The sequence below is a fragment of the Chenopodium album genome, chromosome 20 (genome assembly GCF_948465745.1).
Source record: "Chenopodium album chromosome 20, dcCheAlbu1.1, whole genome shotgun sequence".
In the NCBI taxonomy this organism is placed as follows: Eukaryota; Viridiplantae; Streptophyta; class Magnoliopsida; order Caryophyllales; family Amaranthaceae; genus Chenopodium; species Chenopodium album.
Genome location: NC_137853.1, coordinates 41,590,926 through 41,617,073, shown reverse-complemented (window position 1 = coordinate 41,617,073; position 26,148 = coordinate 41,590,926). Strand labels below are relative to the sequence as shown.

The 26,148-nt window shown below is 36.7% G+C and overlaps 2 protein-coding genes across 2 annotated transcripts; one reads left to right on the top strand and one right to left on the bottom strand.

Moving 5' to 3' along the window:
* Positions 1 to 13,305: 13,305 nt before the first annotated feature.
* Positions 13,306 to 18,903, bottom strand: LOC145598425 (pentatricopeptide repeat-containing protein GUN1, chloroplastic-like). The gene is made up of 4 exons (XM_081654776.1): positions 16,868 to 18,903; positions 15,998 to 16,214; positions 14,784 to 14,968; positions 13,306 to 14,241 (listed from the first exon to the last, which is right to left on the bottom strand). Exons 1-4 carry the CDS (start codon positions 18,772 to 18,774, stop codon positions 13,977 to 13,979), a joined length of 2,574 nt encoding a protein of 857 aa, XP_081510902.1. The 5' UTR covers positions 18,775 to 18,903; the 3' UTR covers positions 13,306 to 13,976.
* Positions 18,904 to 19,889: 986 nt separating this feature from the next.
* On the top strand, positions 19,890 to 25,989 carry LOC145598223 (ribonucleases P/MRP protein subunit POP1-like). Its single transcript, XM_081654555.1, has 10 exons — positions 19,890 to 20,415; positions 21,402 to 21,498; positions 22,025 to 22,132; positions 22,209 to 22,427; positions 22,705 to 22,823; positions 22,906 to 23,427; positions 24,031 to 24,139; positions 24,222 to 24,784; positions 25,077 to 25,241; positions 25,499 to 25,989. Exons 1-10 carry the CDS (start codon positions 19,985 to 19,987, stop codon positions 25,695 to 25,697), a joined length of 2,532 nt encoding a protein of 843 aa, XP_081510681.1. The 5' UTR covers positions 19,890 to 19,984; the 3' UTR covers positions 25,698 to 25,989.
* Positions 25,990 to 26,148: the final 159 nt, after the last annotated feature.

The window sequence follows — 26,148 nt, the reverse complement described above, 5'->3', positions numbered from 1 at the left end:
TATAACTTCTAAGTAGAAATACGAGTATTAAGTATTAATTGACTTGAGAGTGAGGGATAACTCAAGTGGTTAGAGTTTCTCTCCCGGTTTCAGGAGATCCTAGAATCGATTATCATACCCTTGCCCTTGTGGCTCTCTAAACACCAAAAAAAAGTATTCATTGACTTGAAATATCTTTAAGCTATTACAATTGTATCATCAATATGTTTTATAAGCTATTACGGAGTTTTAAATTAATCCATAATTAGTACAAATTGGCTAGTTAAATTATGTACAATAACTTATACTTATCATTTACAACATTTGCATTTGTACGTAGTACAATACTCTGTATAAAAAAAATTAATTTTTTTTATTAATTAGTAATGGCAGGCCAGAAACATTCTAGATATGCAAGTTGAGTTAAAAGTACAGCATACTGCATACATGATCGATGTATATGGATGTGCAAAAACGGGCCACCATATAAATCTGTCTCTTATAATTAATTAGTTTTAATTAAAAGTATTAAGCAAAGTTTAATTTTAAAATTGGAGGTTGGAAGGAAGTAGATCATATAGATTTATCTGGAACATTTTAGTTGGCCAATGAAAAAGCTAGAATATATTTGTTTCTCTTACTATATTTTATTTGAATAATCTATAGTTTCTTTTTTCTTTTCCATGATGCAAAAGTTACTCCAACTTATGTTTGATTATGGAAAATATTTAACAATTATTTTAGGTGATGAGTAATACTTTTGACAAAAACTTTTGTATGCCCCCGGTGTACAATAATTTTATTGTACATCGAACATTTTGCGAAAAGTGACCATTTTTTCGTACAAAAGTGACATTTTTTCTTTTACAAAAGTGACTCTTTTTTCACAAAAATGATCCTTTTGCCATAAAAATAACCCTTTTTTTTCCAAAAAAATGATTTTTTTTTTCCACAAAAGTAACCCTTTTTATTCACAAAAGTAATCTTTTTTTTTCCAAAAGTGACCCTTTTTTCAAAAAAGGAGGCACTTTCTCAGGCTCATCTACTTTTATAAAGAGATTTATAAGATTGTTGAATGCCTATAATTCATCTCATATTCTCATCTATCGTATCAGAAAGAGCCAATGCTTTCAGTCATCTCTCCAGTATAGTAACAATTCAAAGAGCTCCATACGAAGCCTTTTTTCACTTCAGAAGGAAGACTATCAAAGTACTTTTCTGCTTCGCAAATACCCTTAGCTTTACAGAGTACGACATACCAATAGGAAGTGCACTTTAATTACATACGAGATACGCATACCCATATACCACGATAGTATCAAATTAGCAAGAATGCTTAAATTTGTCCTTCTCCATCCATTCAAGGATCTGTATGAAGCAAGATCACAAGATTCAATCAAGGAAGAAAATGATTTGCAGCAAAAAAGGAGATAAAAGGAAAGTAAGAGTAGAGAGAGAAACTGAAAGAAGAAAGCACTCAAAGAAGATCCAGAAAATGAAAAAAACAAGGAAGAAGTTGTGAGCAGCGAGCCGATTTACAATATCGTTATTGTAAACCGGATTTTAATAAATTTTTGTGTACTTTTGACTAAGAATTAAGATCTGAGTTTAATTACACTATCTTTGAAAATAATAATTTGTATATTACTAATCATAATAAAAAAAAAAAAAAACATTATAAAATACAATATATTAAACCATGGAAATGCTTAAGGTGATTGATAATAATGCTTTTGGGAAAAAAAAAAAAAAAAAAGTTTTATTTGCATACTTATGCTTACTTGTAATAAAATCTTGTAAATAACTATGTTGGTCTTTTTATCCCCTTATTAAAATTGAAAAATAAATAATGCCGATTAATGGAATTCTGGAAGATCTATTAATGACAAAGCTTCCCGGTTCCTGCTATCTATTGGATGGAAATCATGAATCGACAAAGTTTCCCCTAGGATGAAATGACCATCCTTATTTACACAATTTCTAAACGGACTTATAAACTTGAATTTCCTCTAATTTCTGTTTTCTTTTCAATTTATATTATTGTCTCTATTTTCTAAGACATTTTATAACTTGTTGAGATGGCTAGAAGGTGGTCCTTGTGCTAGCTAGGGTTGAAACCAAAAATTTGGGCCAACTTAAAATAAGAATGGATCAAACTCATCAATGATTTGCTATCACAAAGGCCCAATTGTGCAGATAAGTGGTATAAATTTAAATCTTCATGTCAATAGATATAGGCACTCAATAATTTTTCAAAAGAGTAATGCCACGTGAGCAATTATACTCACACATGATCCGCTTTCATTAGTACTTTCTCCGTTTGTTTTTTGTTGTAACGTTATAGTTTTAACAGTATTTAGTTATTCACTAACCGTACTATGATCATCTTTGATGATTAAGTAAAAATATAATCGTGTAATAATCGAAAACTTATTACATCCGTCTCAATATATATTGTTAGTGTAGATGAACTATTACAAGAGGGGGGGTGAATGGTAGTAGGTTCCAATCGCGAAACTTAAGCAGAAATAAACAATTAAAACGTAAAGGAACTTAAAGCACACAGCAAGTTTTACGAGGAAACCATCCAGTGTCCAACTGGAAGTAAAACCTCGGCCCTATTGGGACTTATAAACAAATTCCACTATAATAGGCAACTCTCCTAGCACAACCTATTACACAGACATTTGCTTCGCAAGTTCCACCACGGACACTTGACTCTATGATAGGACACCTCCTACCAGACTTAAGACACCTCTCAGGACCCTTTTTCTCCCTTAACCCAGGACACTTCCTAGGTGACCCAAGACACCTCTCAAGCTCCTTTCACTCACTGTGCAACCCAAGACACACTCGGGGTGACTAACTACCACTCGAATTTTACGAGATTTCAAACTCATCACTTGCGTGAATTTAAGAGAATTCACAATCTCACCCCAAAATACAAAACACTCAAAACCCTTTTTTCCATTACAAGATCTCATTGAATATCCCTAAATACATATCTATGAATAAAGAGATAAAACTAATATGTTAGACACTCGAGACCTGTCTGGAACTCACTGGACGTACTGTGACCAAAACCTGATAGGAACTTTGACCAGGAGAACTGACTTAGCTTCGTGGTGAAGGATAAAACTATTAAGCACGACCACCTCACTTCGTCAGCCTCAACTTTGAATGAATACATATGAGCATATTTATAGTACACTCGAATTATTCATTTCATCTTGAAAAAGATAGATTTTCTGAAAAGATAAGTTTAAAAGATATTTTCTAAAAACAAGTTTTCCGAAAATATATCTTTTTGTTAAGAATAAAATCTGTCAATAATAATAAGATAAATTTAACATAAAATCAGATTTTATTTCAATCTTATCTTTTAGTTTAAAAATACTTTTTAAACAAAATTTATCTTTTTCCAAAAGGGATTTATTAGAAGATAAATATCTTTATTCAGTAAAACCAAATCCCTAAAAGATATGCACGTATAAGGTAAATATATATATCATTAAAACCGACTTTTAACAACGTGCACACTTAAGTTCCTATTAGGTTCCTGAACTCTGACAGTCTCCGAGTTCCTAACAAGTCAGTTACTCTAATTTCATTGACTGTTTGGAGTTCACCTTGGTTCTATAAAGACTTGTTCCAGACCGACTTTTATGTCCAACATACTTACATGAATCCTAGAGCAATATACTTATATTTCTCTGTCTTCATGTTGCTTCTCTGAAACTCTTGTTCTGGAATTATGTAGTCTTGATATATTCTGGATCTTAGGGTTTGCCCCAGCATTACACCGGAACCAGGTCGTTACAGCCCGTTTTGAAGTTCCTGTTAAGAAACTTCTGGAAGTTCCATTTCTGGAACTCTTCTTCTAACTTTACTTGTATCCTCATGGATCTTCTAAAGTTCCTCTGTTTCAGTTCCTACTTCAGCCCTCAACGCTTACTGAACCTGCAAACATCACAACACTAGAAAATCCTTATTAAATGGAAGTTTGCTCAATTCTTAACATCATCATCAAAACCTCATAAGGGTCAACAAGTTGCCCCTTTTTAATGATGACAAACTGAGCAAACTTCTGAGGATAACAAAGTAACTCAGAAGGTTAGTTTTTTCATTTATAAAAACAATAAAGAAAACTAAATTAAAAGACTTCTACATATACATGACATATATATGTATAGGATACTTACCTCGTGAAGCTAACATATGTAAACACCTATTTACATAGTTACCTTCATGGTTCCTTAGCCATCATCATGCTTATCAACCGTAACACTTATCATTGTTCTTGTTCCTCTATTGCTTATCCTATATTGCTCAAGTTCCTTATATATATACTTGTCATTGCTCAGGTTCCTTGTATCATGTTCCAAACATAACTTGCTCTTTCTATGCACAACTTAACATACACGTTAGATAGATAATCATCATTAGTTTATAATCATCAAAACCTAATTGCTCAACATATATACTACGTACTTCTAAAATATTTTTACAATTAAATTTTATACTGGTTATTAATAGTTATAAATGTTTGTAATTATCATTATTGTAGTAATTAGTACTCCGTACGTGTGAAGATAAAAACAAAGTGTACAACTAAAAATATACAGAGAAAGTATTCGGATCAAATAACATGATAATTGCCGGTAAAGGTAATGTGCTAAATATAACATGTTATTGTGGATTGCAAGATGAGACACAATTAGGACATGGTCTAAAACCAAAATAATATTTATAATTTGTAAGATAGAATGCATTAGTGAAACTTTCATCACAATAAGTAGAAATTTATACAGTATCAGTTTTTTTACAGTAAAATTTCTACTTCGTATTAGTTAACATGCATGAAACTAAAACAACAAAGTATTTCATATTTCTCTCTTGACTTATATTGTCATTTTACAGAGAATGAGAGAAACAATAATCATCTTCCAATTCCTGATCAAATTTAGGTAGCATTTTCTAAATTGCTAGCAGTAAACATGCAACTTAAATTTAATGGGGGGCCGAGGTTGGGATCGTAGTACCTCAATTGCTATTTGCTAACATTTGAAGTATGAGTACTTGTTTTATCATCATTGCAAACTCTTTTTCCAATAACGAACAGAACACCTTACTTTATAAGGAACACAAGATAATTATATTGCCTCAGTTTAATTAGTCATAATCATTGCAATCTCTCGAGGCAATAACGATAATTTAGCAAATCATTAGTTTAATTTGATTATCTCGGCGTGTTTAGCATAGTCTAAATTTTATGGTTTGATAATATATATATATATATATATATATGAATGTTTTAATTAATGGTACCTACTTGCAAATTTTTATTAAAAATCAAAAGCTTATAAAACAATAATGAGAAAGTACGTGTAACAGCATGAGCTTAGGATAACAGGACACAGGAGCATAATGCTTGGTACATTATGAAGTGATACAAATACTGCTAAATGTAAATCTCATATCTCCAAAAGCAAAAGGTACCTATATGGTAGAATAAGGTACCACAAATCTTATTTTCTTGCCTAAGTTTTAGCCTTACGTAGATAAATTTACGAACTAATAATGCATCTGCATGCATATGTGCATGCAAGTAGCTTTTACAATACCTAACTAGTTACTATGATTGATCCAATAATAAATGGATGCTTTCATGCTGCAACATTTCTCATAATGAACAATGCCTCATCATGAAGTGGTACCTTAGTAACCACCACCTCCATATCCTCCACCATGGCCTCCACCAGCACCGCCTCCATAGCCACCTCCAGCTCCACCTCCAGCTCCACCTCCAATGCCACCACCGGCACCTCCTCCAGAACCTCCTCCAATACCGCCTCCGTAGCCACCACCGACTCCACCTCCATGGCCTCCGCCAATACCTCCCCCATGGCCGCCTCCATAACCACCACCAACACCTCCTCCGTGACCACCTCCCACACCTCCACCAACTCCTCCTCCTTGGCTTCCTCCATAACCACCTCCCACACCTCCGCCCTTGCCTCCTCCTGCTCCATATCCGCCACCAACACCACCTTCATGACCGCCTCCTACTCCACCTCCAACTCCAACTCCTCCTCCCTTGCCTCCTCCGTAACCACCACCAACTCCACCTCCATGACCACCTCCAACACCACCTCCGATGCCTCCACCTTTACCTCCTCCTGATCCGTATCCACCACCAGCACCACCTCCTACACCACCTTCGTGGCCGCCTCCAACTCCACCTCCAACACCTCCTCCATAACCACCACCAACTCCACCTCCATGACCACCTCCTACACCACCTCCAATGCCTCCACCCTTGCCTCCTCCTGATCCATATCCACCTCCTGCACCACCTCCAACACCACCTTCATGGCCACCTCCAACACCTCCTCCCTTGCCTCCTCCATAACCACCACCAACTCCACCACCATGACCACCTCCTACACCAACTCCAACTCCTCCACCTTTGCCCCCTCCATAACCACCACCAGCTCCACCTCCAGAGCCACCACCAACACCGCCTCCTACACCACCTTCATGACCTCCTCCATAACCACCGCCAACACCTCCTCCTACACCACCTCCATGGCCTCCTCCATAACCACCTCCTCCACCACCACCGCCACCTCCATGGCCGCCTCCAAAGCCACCACCAGATCCATGACCTCCTCCAATACCACCTCCATATCCACCACCAATGCCGCCACCTTTACCACCTCCATATCCACCACCAAAGCCGCCTCCTTTACCACCCCCATAACCCAAACCATTTTCCTCTCCTACAAAACCCTCCTTACCCACATTGTTTTTCTCCTCCAATTGTCTTCCCTCCGCTAACCCTACAAACACCACCACAAGTGATAACACTAAAAACGATATTCCTAAAACTCTCAAAAACTTCCCCATGGTTTTAACTCTCTTACTCAAAATGACACTTTTCTTTTTGCTAAATGATTATTGCAATATAAGTTGTGAAGTTGCATGGCCTATTTATAGGAAAAATAGGGCTAAGAAAAACGACACAATTTCCCCACTTAGTAGTAGTATAGTACGAGTAGTAAAGACTATATCGCAGAAGATAGTGTAGTACACTATGCTAAGTGCATACGTGGTATTGTGTGCGGCAAACATGCAATGTTTTTTTTTCAAAGTTGCTTGACCTTGGGTTATCAGAACATTAAATGACGGTGCTTATTTTAATTGAATTTTGATTAAGATATTTAACCAACCAGTCAACCACCTACTTTCTACCCACTAATACATACGAAGTACATAGGAGTATTATAGAGTGAAGCAATCTGCTATCAACTACTACTATATTACGTACGATCATTCTTAATGCATGATATTTTTTATTTTTATTTTTTGTAAAAAAAATGTTAACGTCTTAATAGATTTTATGATCAAATTCGTTTTTTTACGAAAACAAATGGACATAAATAAATGAGTTGTATTCCAATTCCATGTGATTCTTTTAATATATCTTTGAAAAAATGTGAAAACTTTGATCTTGATTTTGATTTCACTTGTCATCTTCTGTCGGTCTTGATACATAGCGATTGTGATGAGGAAAATGCAGTGGTAATTCTTGTTTTTGATACTTTGTTGTCAATAGATTAGAAGTTCAATTAATGTTTGTAGTATTTGTTTTACCGAGATATATATGCCAAAAAAAAAAAAAAAAAAAAAAAAAAGAATCATGATGGAATAACTTGTTTGATAACTTTGAACCACCAACAAAGTCCTTTAAATGTTTAAGAAATGATGATAGTTGAGGCTCAACTCAATCTAAAGTTTAAGTTGATAGTTCAGCCCCATGAATATGTTTTATACTGTATTACTAGTAATGATGCTTTAAAGATAATATATAGTTATAGTCACTTATAGACAATAAAGTTCATTAATAAGAATTGTGTCCCATAGTTTCTTTTATTAGTTACCCACATTCGATGAAAGACTAGAGTAACTATTAGATTTTTTGAGAAAATCCAAGATGAGGTATCCAAGAAATTAAAGAGAAGTGCTTGCAGCCTTGAACCATGTATGTACCTAGCTAGCTTGTTAAAAATAATTACATCTTAAAACCAATTGTCAAAAAACTAATGTAGCTTGAAATTAGTAGTACGTAGACATTAATATTATAGGTTAATTTAGTTGTAAACCACATGTTAATCTTTATCATTAAATTTATTTGAATGTATTTTTCTAAACTTAGGGCCTGTTCACATTTACTTAATTTCAGTTCAGTTCAGCTCCAATCTGTTCAGTTCAGTTCAGTTCAGCTCCAATCATTTCAGTTCAGTTCAGCTCTTAATTTCCTTCTCTCATAAAATATTTATTTCAGCTCAATCCAGTTCAGTTCAGTTCGTTCAGTTCAGCTCTAATCAGTTCAGTTCAGCTCCAATCAGTTCAGTTCAGTTCAGTTCAGCTCAGTAAATGTGAACAGACCCTTACTCTATTTAATTTTATTATACTAGTACTTAAAATATAATCTTATTTTACCTAACTAGAAGTGAAAAAATGAACATAACAAGGTATTACTTTGTTTTTCTTCCTTTTTCTTTACTTAGCTTTAATGTGAGATAGATAATTAACATGTTCACATTTTAGCATTATATAACTTCATCTTACGAAGAACTTGGCTCTTAATTATCTTGAATCAAGCTAGCAAACATTTTCCATATTATAATAGTAGTAGAAGATAAAAGGTACAACTTGCTACAATATTACATTAACCGACATTAAAGACAACTAAATAAAGAATTACGAGTAGATAATAATTGAAAGGAAAAGGGAAGACGCGTAGAGAACAAAGATTAGCTTCATAATTAAGAGTGACAGATTTTGCGGTAGAGAAATCTAAACTTTCAACTGCCTCCACTCTCAAATTTTCAAACTTTGATTATTTTATAAGATTTTTATGCAACCTAACCTTTTGCCATGTTTCATAGATATAACTACGTAATTTTGGTACGATAAACAAACTTCATATTGGAATGCCACGCAAATTATTTGTATAAGTAGTTCAATTTGCATTGTGTCAATTTTGTCGATTTCTGATTAATTGAAATTGTCCCTATTAGATGAGTATTAATCATTTTCTTAATTAGTAGCTTGGTCCCTAATATTATTGCATTAATTTCCACTTTTATTGTATTTGCCTAAATTATGAAGGTCAAGTCTTTGCTAATTAGGGGGGCAGTCAATTCGGGTATTTAAGTCGGGTTTGGGTCGAGTCAAATTAGGTCTCGGGTTAAATCAAGATCAGGTTATGTCGGGTCAATCTCAATTCAAGTTATAACGAGTCGTTCACCTTTTCGGATTTAGGCCGGGTTCAATTCGAGTTAAAATCAGAACGGGTTCAATTTCAGGTTCGGGTTGTGTTGAGTCGGGTTTGGATGGATTAACAAGATGGTACATTCGGGTTCAGGTTAGTGTTGAGTCTGGTTTTGGTTCAAGTTATATTCTAATAAATATCGATGTGGCCAAGTTGAACTATATAATTACGCCTTCCATAATTTGATCAAGCATCTTCAAGATTTTATTAAACCTATATACGAGTAATAGAGAACAAATGGTATATAAGCTGAACAAAAGATTTTATTAAATCGGATTGAAGGTTTACAAAATTATACCAGCATATAAGCTGAATAAAAGGTATATAAAAGAGTATTAAACCTTCCATGACTTGGGTTCAGGTTTTAATTGGGTCGGGTACTAGTTTGGGTTCGGATTGTTTTTGGGTCGGATTTAATCGGTTGACGGTTACTATCAGGTCGGGTGTAGGTTCTGGTTCAAGTCATCAAATATTGGATCAAATCGGTTTTCGGTTAAGATCAGGTCAGGTTGAGGTCAGGTTAAAGGTCATCACTAGGGGATATATCTCGAGGTCATATAATGTCGTTCGAAACCATATATGATCATTATAGGTTGTCATAAACAACGTACGTGGTAGGCTTGAATTTACGAAATCATTGCAAGTTGTGAACGGGTAAAATGACCGTTTAAGGGCATATAGGATGGTTCCACTGACCCAATTGGACACCCGGAGGGTATTAGGGACTATGGTAAACATCTCAGCAATTTTTATTACTAGGCGAAAAAAGGTCAAAAAATTACATAATTAAAGGCTATAATCCACGCTTTTTGAGGAAATTTTGAGGTTTTGCGGCCCGGTGGCGAATAGCCTTGAGACCCTAAGGGATACATATCGGGGGTCATATAATGCCGTTTGAAACCATATATGAACATTAGATATTGTCAACATCGTCCGTGGTAGGCTTGAGTTTACGACATCGGTGCAAGTTGCGAACGGGTAAAATGACCGTTTCAGGACATATAGGATGGTTCTACCGACCCAATTGGACTCCGGGAGGGTATTAGGGACCATGGTAAACATCTCGGCAATTTTTATTTCATGGCAAAAAAAAGTCAAAAAATTATAAAATTAAAGGCTAATCCACGCTTTTTGAGGAAATTTTGAGGTTTCGGGGCCTGTTGGCAAAAAATGTTGAGACCCTAGGGTATATATCTCAGTGTCATATAATGTCATATGAAACCATATATGATTATTATATGTTGTCATAAATGTCCGTGGTAGGCTTGAGTTTACGAAATCACTACAAGTTGTGAACGGGTAAAATGACCGTTATAGGACATATTGGATGGTTCCACCGACCCAATTGGAATCCCGGATGGTATTAGGGACCATGGTAAACATCTCGGCAATTTTTATTTCCGGGCAAAAAAAGGTCAAAAAATTACAAAATTGAAGGGTATAATCCACGTTTTTTGATGAAATTTTGAGGTTTTGGGGCTCGGTGGCGAAAATCCTTGAGACCCTAAGGGATATATCTCAGGGTCATATAATGTCGTTTGAAACCATATATGATAATTATATGCTGTCATAAACGTCTGTTACAGGCTTGAGTTTACTATACCACTGCAAGTTTTGAAGAGGTAAAATGACTAATTAAGGGCATATTGAGTGGCTCTACCGATCCAATTGGGCTCCTAGACGATATTAGGGATCATGGTAAACATCTCGGAAATTTTTATTTTTGGGCGAAAAAACATCAAAAACTTACAAAATTGAAGGCTATAATCCACGCTTTTTGAGAAAATTTTAAGGTCTCTGGGCCCGGTGGCGAAAAGCCTTAAGACCTTATTAGATACACCTTGGGGTTATATAATGTCGTTTGAAACCATATTTAATCATTATATGTTGTCATAAACGTCCGTTGTAGTATTGAGTTTACGAAATCAGTACAAGTTGTGAACGGCTAAAATGACTGTTTAAGGGCATATTGGGTGGTTCCACCAACCCAATTGGACTACAGGAGGGTATTAGGGACCATGGTAAACATCTCAGCAATTTTTATTTTCGGGCGAAAAAACGTCAAAAAATTACAAAATTGAAGGCTATAATCCACGCTTTTTGAGGAAATTTTAAGGTCTCGGGGCCCGATGGCGAAAAACCTTAAGACCCTATTGAATACAGCTCAGGGTCATATAATGCCGTTTTAAATCATATTTAATCATTATATGTTATCATAAACATCCATGGTAGTATTGAGTTTACGAAATTACTGCAAGTTGTGACACAGGTCAAATGACCGTTTAAGGGCATATTGGGTGGTTCCACCGACCCAATTGAACTCCCGGAGAATATTAGGGACCATGGTAAACATCTTGGTAATTTTTATTCGGGGCGAAAGAAGGTCAAAAAAATTACAAAATTGCAAGATATAATCCACCCTTATTGAGAAAATTTAGAGGTTTAGGGGCCCGGTGGCGAAAAGCCTTGAGACCTTAAGGGATACATCTCGGGGTCATATAATGCCATTTTAAACTATACATGATCATTATATGTTGTCATAAACGTACGTGGTAGGCTTGTGTTTACAATATTGGTGCAAGTTGCAAACAAGTAAAATGACCGTTTAAGGGCATATTGGGTGGTTTCACCGACCTAATTGGACTCCTGGATGGTATTAAGAACCATGGCAAAAATCTCGGCAATTTTTTATTTCCGGGCAAAAAAAGGTTAATAATTACAATTTTGAAGACTATAATCCACGTTTTTTTAGGAAATTTTGAGGTTTTGAGGCACGGTGGTGAAAAGTGTTTAGACCTTAAGAAATATATCTCGGTGTCATATAATGCCGTTTGAAACCATATATGATCATTATATGTTAGTTGTCATAAACGTACGTGATAGGCTTGAGTTTACGAAATTACTACAAGTTGTGAACAGGTAAAATGACAGTTTAAGGGCATATTGGGTCGGTGGAACCACCCAATTAGACTCTTGGAGGGTATTAGGGACCATGGTAAACATATCGACAATTTTTATTTTTGGGCGAAAAAAGGTCAAAAATTACAAAATTAAAGGCTATAATCCACGTTTTTTGAGGAAATTTTGAGGTTTCGAGGCCCGGTGGCGAAAAGTGGCAAAATTGAAGGCTATAATCCACCCCATTGTTCGAGTACATGCTCGGTTCAAATCATTGTCGGTTAAGGTCGGTTCCTCGGGGTGGGTCAGTTTTGACGGCTTTAGGGTATCTACACATTACGCCACCGGGCCCCGAAACCTCAAAATTTCCTCAAAAACTGTGGATTATATAGCCTTCAATTTTGTAACTTTTTGACCGTTGTTTGACAGGAAATAAAAATTGCCGAGATATTTACCATGGTCCCTAATATCCTCCGAGAGTTTAATTAGGTGGGTGGAACCATCCAATTTGCCTTTAAATGGTCATTAAAGATTATGACCATGTTTGATAATTAGAGTTTTGACCAAAAAATAAGGATTTTTTGTAAATAATTATCTCCAATACACCCTATTTTGAAATAACCACCCATTTTTTTTCAATATTATAAAAAACCACTTTTTTTTTTTTTTTTTTTTTTTTTTTTGCAAAAGCATCAACTTTCACCTCCTCTTAACCAAAGTTTCCATTTTAAAAAATAAAAATATCGATTATTAAGCCAAAGTTTGCTCTAGTAAGGTTTTGTTTATAGATGCAGAGTGTATCATATTGCATTGGGTCTATTTTAATTTTAGAAAAGAAGTATGTCATAGAAACTTGCTTGAGGATTTTTGGTTCCTAAATTTTAATGAGTATACACAAGTGTCGGGTCTTCATTGTTTAAATTATTACTCGTAGTATGTTTTCATGTCATAAAATCATATCAAATTTCACTTATAGAGAATTTAGAGTTAATTTCTAGGATCAATCGTCATAGCATAGCTCATTTTCTTAGTAACCTCGAGGTATTGCGTAAAAGTGGCTTTAGATTTATGTCTCTTTTGAAAAGAGAAGGTTTTATAACCACAACTGCTTGAAATTGAGATGAAGAAATGAAGAACAAGGTACAATATCTACAGCACTCTGTAATACTCTAACATTGCTATACATATAAATGAAACAGTGGGCTGTTACATTTATTTTTTCGTTTCATTCGATTACATTTCCATCTTTTATGTATCACGCGTACATAAAAGAGCCCCATATGAAATGTAATTATTACTGACCAGTGTTTGAAGGCCAAAGACTACCATACCATGCTACTGGTGAAGCTAGGAGTTGAAATTTTTTCGAATAACCGAAAACCATGTCACCAGGCAACTGTCTATGCAGCCAGAGCTTTGCATGTAATGGGCGACATTGCAGCACAAAATTGGCCCATACCGAGAGTGAAAGCATGCGCCGATACCTAGATAAATTACATTAATTACAGGGTATAAACACAGAGTAGATATTTTTTGGGAAGGAGATGTGACGAGCCTGGAAAGGTCTACCGCAGGGAACTCTGCAAACTGGTGAAAGTTCAGAATCTTGAGAGAAGTCGGAGTCCACCTCAATTTCCTATGAACTATCAGTCACAAAGCCAAGCTCTTACCAGAGTTACCACCGGATCAAGGAGCAGATAGGCGAGCACAAAACGTAGATTGGCAAAAGCAGATACACGGTGTACAGATTCAGAAGCTACTACAAAGGTAGGGGCTGCAAATTAGGCCTCTGATCCAATCTTCGGTTTTCAGGTTGAGTTCTAACATCCTGAAGTAGTAGCACCTGAATGGTGCCAGACTTCTTTAACCAGGTAGTGACAGCCGCTCCCTGTGATATGAATCTCCCGAGGTTGGTCTCTGCCAAATGGAAAGGAGCACCTATGCCACTGAGCAGCCCTTCAATGGCTCGCTTCAGTGCTCCATCACCAACAACTTTGCTATGTTTTCCCCAACCAGTCAGAATACTGATAAGCAATTGAAATACAAAAGGGTGCTCGTTAGTAAAAATAGTGAGAACTGAAATAGGGCTATATAATCAGTTCCCTAGTGATGGTTTGAGGCCGAAGTTCACAAAAGTTAATTGATACTTATACTTGATTTACAATTCGTAAACAGTCCAACTAAGTTTTATCTTTTAAAGTATATACTCAGTCACCGTGTTTTAATTAAAGCCACGTATATTTAAACCATTTCAAACTTTCAATTTTTATCACAAATCATGCATTTGGTTTAATTCTTAAAAAAATCCATCCATAAGACATCAGCAAACTGCTCATAAATATAGTTAACTAATCTCTTGTAATTGAGGGTTATGAGTCTCCTATCTTTTATTTATTTATTTTTTATTTTAGTATTTACTTATGGGTGTTATTCTGGACAATATTAAACAAAAGGGTGATGAAATGAAAATACTTGCTAGAGGCTTGTGTATAATACAAAAAATTAATAATATGGAGAAAGCTTATGGCACAGAAGATTGAAGGGGAAAAAAAACACTTCTACTTACCTCAACAGCTTTGGCAGCTCATGTCCTTCTAAAACAACAGAGCGAATGTTAAGCAACCAAGCATGTACCATGGCCCGAGCAGCGCCAGAGGACATCAAGTGCAAATCTAAGCAAGATGTGGACCACACATTTTCCCAAACATTCCTATTCTTTCCTTCAAGCACAACTAGCTGAGCTCCTCGTTTCTGAAGATACAATGAAGATTAAGTGATTAACAAAAAATATATCAGATGTTTATTAACTAAATCACTATCAGATAAGTAATTTGCGTTAGTTGTGGAATTGCTGATAACAATTATCGTGCAAGACTGATGATTATTGGGAGACTATGTATGTTGATATAAAAACTTGCGGGAGTCATGGAAAGGACCTCGTGTGAAACACCACAAATAATAGAAATTGGATAAATGGTAACCTCTCCCACTGCATAACATGGGACATTCATTTCAGCTTAAAGCATCACTGCTAAGATTGGATACTTAAAGATTGTTTGGCTAACAATGGCGGAGAAACAGGAAGGCCAGGGAGGGGAGAAGTGGGCTTGTGTTTATTCTCTAAATCTTCCCAACTTTGGAAGGGTTTCACTCTTTAAAAGGGAAAGGGAAAAAGATCATTCATCCTTTTCTTCCCCCTCTGTATTTCTTTGAAACAATATGGATCCATCATTCTCACTCCCATGATCCCATCCTTTTCTCTTCAAATCCTCTTATCAAATTCATTGTTAAACAGAAGTACAATACAGATACATGAAAGACTCCAATTTTGGCTCAAAACATGGAGACTTCAGAATAACTCTTGAACAACAGATAGACATCTCGACGAGTATTCATATTTTATTGATGACCAGCCTCAAGAATAACGGTTCTCAGGTTTTTCATGGTAATATTAATGTGTATCAATTTTGAGAAGGCTCCACAGTCATGTTTATCATTCAATACCACAAAAGAGTAGCATGAAAAACTCTCATAGACAGAAGGGGAGGAGGGTGGGGGGAACACCAGAGATCTGAATGTGTAGAGAAGATAGAAGACATTGACTCCTAAGCATTAGGTTTTATCTGTAAATGCCAATAAGTACCTACAACCTAGATTTCCACAAGAATTAAGGGTGGTCAAAACCAAAGAAGCTGCTACAATGAAAACTACAAAGGCAACAAGATCTTTGTTCTATATCCCATAATTTAAGAGCATGCATAATGAATTGAGTTAACTTACTTGACCAAAGTGCCATAACACATCAGTTAGAGCATTATAGAAGGCAGATGCAGTTGAAATATCCAACTGCTTAACTTCATCAAACAAGGAGAGTGCTTGAATCCAGATTGTATCCCTGGAACCTGTCAGTAGTCCATGTGCAACACCATAGACTCGATCATCAAACAGGCGGAGTTCTTCCAATAACATAGAGGCATCTTCCAGTGAGTTACAACGGCTGCAGGGTTCCATTCATCAACTTGGTTAGCCTTATGACCATAAATTAAAGGTGTATAAAGCCTTATGACCAGTAAGGCAAGCTGTAGCACAAATTTATATAAAACCGAGCTACAAATGCCAAGAGTATCCTTCACTGTGTACAATAGAGGAAACAGCTTCATCTAGATAAAAACCACAAAACTCTCTTCATCAGAGATATAAATTATTAAATAAGTAAATTTTTTTACGAGGATGTCAATTGTCAAGGGAAACTCTTAAGACAAAGAAGTATATACTACAAAAATCAAGACCAAAATGATACTAGCTGATAACCTAAAATAGAGGGTTTGTGGGGAATAGACATTAGTATCAATGTATCATGGTAACCTTTTGAGTGAACATGAAGTTGAAAGTATACACTTCGATCAAAGGGTTTGTGTGGAATAGACAATTACGAAAACAAATCGAGCAGCAAAATATCAGAAGGGAATTAATAGCTCATTTCAAGAAGTGGTGCAATAATTAACCTGACCCCCCTTTTCAAGCAATATAGAGATACTACAAGATATTGTTAAACTGTTAAAATGCAGCTTACCCTGTAGTCATATTCACCTCAAAGTTTCATGCCTGTACTAAAATAACAGACAAATTTCAGCGAAATAGAGGAGCTACCTGCAAGCATTTAGAATAGCCGAAAAGGTCACCACATTTGGCTTTATCTCAAGCTCATGCATCTTCTGGAAGAGTCCTAAGATGCACAGGATCTCTTGCCTGCTCTCATTAAATTCTTTGGAATTACGAGACTTATCAACTGCTAGCTGCCCAATGATCTTCATGATTCTATTATGCTCACTGCCTTCACGATTTCTTGTAGCAGAATTACATGTCAATACCATTGAAGTTTTACCCCCTAACTTCTCATCCACGGGAACAATAGCATCAACCAAGTAATCTACCCCGGCAGATCGACCAAAGGCATCGATTATAGTGTTGTATGTGACTACATTTGGTCGGATTCCTTCCTTTGTCATCTCATCGAGCAAAAGCACAGCTGATTTCACAAACCCATTTTTGCACAAAGTATCAATAAGGCCACTGTAAAGAACAACATCGGCCTTCAAACCGGCTTGTTTAAACTCTTTGAAAACCTCCATTGCCTCCCTATATAAACCCCCTTTAGAATACACATCAATCAGTGTAGAGTACGTCAGGACATTAGGTAAAACACGTACTTTTTTCATCTGCTCAAACACTTGTCTAACTTCATCATACTTGCCTTGTTTACCAAATCCACCCAACAAAGCATTATAAGTTACCACATCCTTTCTAATGCCACAGCTCTCCATCTCCTTGCAAACATTGAGAGCATCCTTGAACCTACCTAGCTTTAAAAAGATAGACAACAAGGCATTGTAACAAACTCTATCAAGAGCAATCCCCGCACACTTCATCTCCTCGAACATACCTAGTGCATCCTCTAACCTACCGGCTTTAGCAAACCCATCAATGACAGTACTATAAGTAACTACATTAGGCATGACATTCTTGGCCGTCATTTCGGACATAATATCAAAAGCCAAATCCATCTTACCCACCTTACAAATCACATCCAACAAGGTATTATAAGTAAACACATCTTGATCAATCCCCCTAATTCCCATCTCACTAACCAACCTCATAGCCTCTTTCCACAATCCCCCTTTGCAAACAGCAAGCATTGAATTGAAGGTAATTCGATCAGGGTCAACCCCATTACTCAACATATCATCATAAATATCATTCACAACCTCAAATTTAACCCCGGCTTTCGCACAAGAATCAATAACAGCATTATAAGACACCAAATTAGGCCTCAACCCTTGAGTTTTCATCATCTCAAAAACCCCAATTGCCTCCTTACACAACCCACTTCTTCCATAAGCACTAATTAAAGCAGAATAAGTATAAACAGTATTACCATAACCCCCATTAACAGCATTATCAAACACAAACCTAGCAGAATCAACATTCCCTAATCTACCCATTACACTAATCATAGTACTAGCCAATTTACCTCTTTCACTAACCTTCCTCTCTCTCTGAACAGCAAATTCATAGCAAGCAACAGCTTTGGAAGTTTCGCCTCGATTCCCGAGCTCTCGAAGAAGAAAGCAGTAATCCTCGGACCCAGAAAGCCTCCCTTCAAACCCCATCAAAATAACCTGAAATTGAACCTCATCAATGGCAGCGGCTGATTGAGCAAGAACATCCTCAGCAACAGGGGAATGTCGGGTAGAAAGATTCGATCTTTGGCGATTAAAATGGAGCTTGGAGACAAAACGGGTCGATTTCTTGCCCGAAAAATCAGGGGAAAGGTGGGATTTTTTGGGGGTGGGAAGAGGAGAGAGAAAGGTGGGAGCTTTAGAGAGAGAATTGGAAGGAAGAGGAGAAGCAGAGACTTTGTGGGAAGTGAAACGACGAGGAAGATGAGGAGGGTGTTGTTGATTATGTTGAAGGGTTTTATGGGAAGAATTGGTAGAAATTTGGTGGGGTTTTGAAGGTGCAGTAATGGAGCAATGAGATGGTGTGGAAGACGCCATTTTTAGGAGAGAGAAAGTTGAAGAAGAAGAAGAAGATAAGAAGAGCCAGAAAGAAAGAGAATGAAGAGGAGAGAGAAAGTGAGGTGAGAAAGAGAGTCAACAGAGTAGGAAGCTGACTCGCTGTGTTGAGGTTAAAACTCACTTCATCGGCTATCCTTTGGATTTGTTAGGTTAGTTCAGACATTGATGATGAAAGTTAAACCCAAGGTTTTTTTTTTTTTTTTTTTTTTTTTTTTTTTTGTGTGTATTTGAGTGGAAGTATTGCATTTTGCTGCCTAGGTTAACATTTTTTGGTTTTTCAAAATTTGGTCTATATAAACACCCTATTTAGGTCATTAGGTGCTTTCACCTCAAAAAAAATTGACATATTTGACTTCTTTTCATTATTCGTACTACGTAAGTGAAATTTATTGTTAGATACGGAGTAGATATTATTATTTTGAGACATTTTGAGTAATTTTTTGGTCTATTAAAGGTCAAAATGATCCCAAGATTTTTAACTAGCATTTCTCGTCATGAAAATACAGTAAAGGCACAAATTTTAAGACTTTTTGGCATACAAAATGAGAAATTAGACCTTTTGCCAATTTTGACCCTAAATTGGACCATTAACATTCAATGCATTTTCTTTGTGGTCGACTGACAGACACCAAAACATTTATTGGGCAACCCCGATCAAGTAACCTTTAACCGGCCGATTAACCCTTAACTAAGGGTTCGTTTGGTATCATTATGGTTTTCTGTTTTTTGGTTTTTTAAAATCATATAATATATGTCATATAATGAATGAAAAATTAGTCAAATTTATTAAAATTGTGATAATTTTGAAAATTGACAAGAGAAAAGTGGAAACACCTTTTTGGTTTTTTGTTTTTTTAAAAAAAAAAACTGAAAACAAAAAACAAAAAACGATGTCAAAATAGCCATAAGTAACTTCAAACCAATATGCGACCGAGTAACCCTTGACTAGGTAACTCCAAACCTCCAAACCAATACGCGATCGAATAACCCTGATCACGTAACTCCAAACCGATATACAATTAAATAACTCCGGTCACACAATGTTAACCACGCATGAAACTTTGTGAATAAGATTACTAACTATTTAACTAAAAAACATTACCAACCATACTAACATTCTTGATTGTTATTCGAGTTTTCCTTCAACTCTTCATTGCAGTAACAATTCAAACTCTCACTTCCTCTGTCAATGGCTTCCGACACCAAACAACGCCGACCACCACCCTCGGCGGCGCCACCGCGAACCCTAGACGTCCGTAAGTACGCCGATTCACGCGCCACCGAGTTGGAATCGCTCCACTCAATCGTCTCCAATCGCCTCAACAACGACTTCCGTTCTCAGCGTAACAAGCGCCGCCGTACCACCGGATTCGACTCCAAGCGCCGCCGGAAACCCCGGAATTCCGGCAATGCGGTCAAAGATTTTGAAAAGGAGGAGAATGAGAAGAAGTTGCCGCGAAGAGTTCGTAGGAGGATTGAGTTGACGAAGAAGAATCCAGAAGTAGGGTTTAGTGCTTCGGGAGATGGGACTAAGAGGTTGAGAACTCATGTTTGGCATGCTAAGCGGTTTACGATGGATAAGTTTTGGGGATTTTATCTTCCTGTTGGATTGCATGGAAGGTGTTCGACGAAATGCCCTCTGTTTTTCTCCTTTTATTTTTGTTGATTTTGTTGTTGTTTGAATTATGGTGAACTAATGAATTATACAGGTTTATTGATGGAAAAATCAGGTCAAAAAAAAAAAAAAGCTCATTTTTTATAAAAAACTTACTAGCTCTGTTTTAATGAACTTTTTCTTGAATTAAATTGCTGCTATAGGTTTTCAGCATTACTTAGTTCTTTTGAGTGTGTGAATGTTCTTGGGCATCTGTTGTGGGTTTTGTTCTGCTTCATGTGTTGCAAAGGTTTATGGTAGTGTTGTTGATTAATTATGTTGATTGAAAGGTGTGGTTATTTGATAGCAAAGTCAGCTTGAAGCAAACATTTGGTAGTAGTCAGCTAGATTGCATTGCCTGATTTATGAATTTGTAATGGGAATATGGGATAGGTGGTTTAGTACTTAATTGACCTCTAAGTAGGGTAGAATTGAATTAGTTCATGTTTTTTTTTTCTTCAATTGCCTCAAAAGGGTAGAACTTGACTGTGGTTGTGCATTGTATTTGTACCTAATACTTTTTAGTTTGAACATGGATCGTAGTGTGTTTGTGAGGTGGGAAGTCTAGTTCTTGCAGCATGTAAAGTAACCAGTTTGTTTCTGTCTTTTGGTTTTAGAGCACTTAATGTAAGAAGTGGAGGGAATTTTTTAGTTTAGTGGGATCAGAAATATGAGTTACTCTTTATGAGATTATCAAGTTTATTAGGTAAAGCTTCGGATTGGAATCATGTCAAAATTTACTTGCTTTGGTTTATAATAGCTAGGATATTTGGTGGCATTTATTATTAGTACTTTGGCTCTTTAATTCCTTTTGAACCTTTCTGTCTCATAAGAAAAGATACCATGGGTTTGCTGTATAGAAGTACTTCGTAGAACTTTGTGTTAATGGGAACTTTATTTGAGAAATTGTCTTAGTTACTTGGAGTTCTAAATTGATTTTTATGTGATGCAGTGGAAAGGGATCAAGAGCTCTCTTAAAGTCGTACAAACAGGGGGCTGTTGTGCACGATGCAAGCTACTACAGTGCTGCTCAGCTGGAGGGTTCAGAGGCATGCATTTCTCATTTCCTTTTGACCTGAAATAATCAACATCTATGTATTTGTCATCAGAATGAGTAATGAGCAAAATGAAGTTCTTAGTATAGTGTTCAGCTATTGGCTTTGATTCCTAATGGGACTTTGAGAGGAATAGCTAAGTAGAGATGAATATCAATTACTCTTAGATAGTGCTCCTCTTTTTTTGTTTGTTTGTTTGTTTGTTTGGGGGGGGGGGGGTGTCCAAATGAGCTGCTAGAACATTCCCAAGTACACATGGGGTTAGAGCTATTTGTACTTGTGACTTATCGTACCTAAGTCCTCAGTCTTTGCCGCTATGCCAAGGCCTCATTGGTAGCTAGTGCTCATTGTAGTAGTTGCAGAATAATAATCATATCTATTGCATCTTTTTGAACCACATAGTTCTATATGAATTAAATCTTAAGTGTATCGTTGCCCGCTGAGTGATACAACTGCCAACCTTTTCAGCTTAGGCTTTATATTCACAAATCTACCTAATGAAAGTTCAATGCTTTTCCAGGAAGCATTGTCATTGATCCTAAGCATGTTACTGGTTCCCTCCATGATTGATCATTCTGAAGACATTTGCCAACGCTTACTTTCTGGGGAAATATATGGACGTGCGATGGTTGGTATGCTCTAATTCTTATTGTTAGTATAGAATATTGTGATTTTGGTTTTGATTTGGCCTGTCTCCTCTGCAGCTTCACCATGCCAGGCAGGATGGTTTTGATGCCATTTGCCCTGTGACCTTTATGTGGCGGCCATTGCATCAGCATAACAATGTTGGCACAAAGGATAAGGGAGCTGATGAGAATATAGAGACTGAATCAAGCTCTCAATCACGTCAACTTTGGATATGGATGCATCCCTCAGCTTTTCACGAAGGACTTGATTGTCTAAAACTCGCTTGTGAAAAGATGGTAGGCGACACTTTTTAATTTTCGGTCATAGAAATTTCCTTTCTGGTCAATCTTTTTTTTTGAAAAATAATTCTGTTAGTTTTAAAAGATTCTGATGTGTGATTATGTGGAGTTATGTCTTATTTTACTCCCAGAAAATATTGGATATTAGACATTTAGAAGTCCAAGTATCAGATTTAATGACTTGGGGATTTTTCTCAAGTTTCCATTCATGTGCTTTTCTGATATAAAATGCTTACTTTATTCAGACTTGTTATTTATCTTATGCTGTTTATAGACGAATGAAACAGGCATTATAATTGGTTGTGTGTCCCTTGACGGTCAACTTGCAAAATTAGAAGTCATGGGATCTCGAGCATTCCAAGTTCTTCAAAAAATATTGCATCCTATTTCTCTGTAAGTCATTTGCTGTTGGTGTTTCAGTTCTGAACTGATGGTGCAAGTACTGATGAATATATATGTCCCTTGTCACTGGCAGTTCGGTGAAAGATTCTGTTAAATTAAACACTAGTTCAGCAATAGCTTATACAAATGGATGTGAAATCGAGCATAAGAACTACCTTGAAAAAGAAGATTGCTTTGCCTCTGGTGCAGCTGTATTACTTACTGTTGTTGATCCACGTTCCTCATGTCACAAAAAGTCTTTGGCCGCTCCAGCTGCAAATTTAGCCAATGATCAATGTGGCTCAATGAAAGATGAAAGTGAAGAAAACTATGCAGGAAACCAGCTAATGAAGGAAGAGGTACTTTCTACCCTGCAGTCAAAATATGACAGCAATGCCTCTTTATCTAACTGCAAGGACTTGTGGGATGCCAGTAATGGGATTCATCCACCTGTGGAAGAGCATAAACTCTGTTTGGAGAAGCATCAAAAGTCTTTGGAATTCTTTCGCCTGAAGGATACATCTTCAACAAAATTTGCTTCTGTTGACGGTCACTTCTCAAGGTTCTGTCCAATTCTGTTGCTGAGAAATGCCGACGAGGCAGACCGCCTTACTGGGTATCTCCTCTTGCCTCGATGCTTGTTTTTGTAACCAATGTTTTGATAGTACTTCACAGTGTACAGTCTCCTTAATTGAGTTTATCTTATCTTCACAGACTTGTAGGTGGGTGGGTGGGAGTGGGGGGTGGGGATTAAAGAGTAGGGGAGAGCAGTCTATTATAGTGGAGGGCATTGGTTGGAGTGCTGAAGGTGGCGGTGAGAGAGAGGGGAAGATCTGATGATCAGGCATTGATAAGTCTATTTCAGTGGAGAGCATTGCAGATTGTACTGCATAATAAATCCATGAATATTCTTATTACCTCAACGGGCTTGTTATGAACCTCATCTAACAACCTACTCTAGGTTAGTGCTCTAGAAATCTAGAGGTTAAAGATCTATTTAAAATGTGGTCTCTATGTGGTTTGTCATTATGGTTTGTTTAATTGTTACTTTGGCTCACAACAGGTAATTGTGCCTGATATCTGACCATAGTTACAACTTCTAGTGACAAATTGGCTTTCCACTTTCAGCTCTATAGCTGATAGATTTTCTTAGGCTTGACAAAATTATTCTGCCTTTATTGGTACGCCTGACTATGTCCCACTTTCACTCTTCTTTCAGATGGTCTATTATACTCCCTATTAGTTGGGTTAAGGCTTTCTGGATTCCACTGATTTCTGGTGGAGCTCATGCCATTGGTTTGAGAGAGAAGCATTGGATTGCTTGTGATGTATGTGCATCCCTACCCACTTTACCTCTTGATGAGAAGTTCCATCGTCTTGATTTTAATACTTCAGCCTTTTACCTTGCAGGTTGGCTTGCCTTATTTTCCGTCAGATTTTCCTGATTGCAGTGCATATTCTCGTTCAATGGAACTAAAGGTCTCAGCAGCTGACAAAACTTTGGAAAATTGTCCACCTGCTACTAGACCTTTTGAAATTCCTATACAACTTCCTTGGAACAGCAAATGGTTTTCTTTCAGCAGAGGAGCTGGAGAGGGTAACGAAAGGGACTTTTCTAGTAATTTTACATGTTCAGCAGATCTAGTAGGCAAGCTTAGTGATACTTTGCTAGTTAATAACGGTGGTTATTCTGAAGTATTAGTAGCTCGGACTTCCATAATTCTGACTTCTTTCTTGAAAGAATTATCTAGTGATAATTTGCTGTTATTCCCCAAGGGGCTAGATAGACCGACTTTATCACATTTAATGATGAAAGAAGCCAAGATCAGTGCCTCAAACCTGGCCACCTTGACGTGTGACAGGAGATTGTGTTATCTCCGAGTTGTCTTACATGCTTTCAAGGAAGGTGTTTTTGATGAGGGAGCGGTTGTTTGTGCTCCTTGTCTATCAGATATAACATTGTTAAAGTCCAGGTAATTACTCATTGTTCTTGGCCTTGAATATTGCTTATAATTTCCTCGTCTTCTTCTGTTTCAGTTTATTGTTTTGAATATATGTTTAAATGGTCCATCAAGGTTCTTGCAACAAATTCACGCTTAAATGATGCTTGTGATATATATATATATATATATATATATATATATATATATATATATATATATATATATATATATATATAGTGGATGGTCAACTGGTAAAGATGGATTGGCTCTTCTTTAGTTTTGTGGCCTTTGTTATTAATGGTGTGAATGGTGAATCTTACAGGCCAGAAGATAATGAGGGCCTCCAAGTGCCTCATGCTTTTCTTGGCTCATACTTCAAAAAATTACCTTCCGGCAAGTGGGATTTCCAGATGCCCATGGACCCTGCTGCTAGGGAAGCTTTTAGGCCACCGGTAGGCTTTGTTACCTCCGGATTTGTTCGAGGAAGGTACACACTTCTTCTCTTTGCTGCTTATTATTGTGACTTAGTTTTTCATTTGTTTAGCAATCACAGATTTGTGTGCTGTATATTTTGGAAATTGAATTAGTTTTAAACCTTAGTCTCTAGAGTAAGCTGAGTAGGAGCTGTCTAATTCACCACAGTCCATGTATGTAACTTAATTCTATGTTTGTTGTGGAAAGATTGTTGATTAGATGACTTTGCTTTATGATATCTACAATGTTCTTACATATATGAACATGCAGCAAGAAACCAGGAGCAGTGGCTTTCTGTGAAGCTGTGCTACTTGCTCATCTTAGATATGAACAGTGGAGTTGGGTGCCTGCAAAAAAGAGGAGGAAGGAGATATTTGTCTTGGTCAGAAATTTGAGATCAACAGCATATAGACTTGCTCTTGCTACCATTGTATTGGAAAGACAAGAGAAAGATGTGGAATCCCTATGACAAAGTGTTAGCCTTCATGTATTAATTCTGGTGCAACTTTCAACTGTGCAATGAGTTTCAGGCTCTCATCTTTAGAATATACAACTTGTGAATGGAAATATTATTTCTTCTCATTTTCAAAAATTTCTTTCGAGTGAGATGGTCGAGAACTCGAGATATACACGTAGACTGGAGGGAAGTGAGATCGAGCCAATTAGAAAGTCTTCAATTTTTTGGAACAAAGCCAATGTAACATATTTTTTGAAAGCAATGTAATGTAATCAAGCAAATGATATTGCAATATTTATTTAAAGTCTGCAACTTTTTTGAGTAATATGGTGTTTAATATTTTGAAACATATAAACGGGACAAATTAGTAGTCATCAACATACAAGATTTAGTCAGCAACGCTGCAATTGGGAACTTCAATGGGCAATCTTTACATTAGGCGTTGAAGTACATTTCTTCCGGT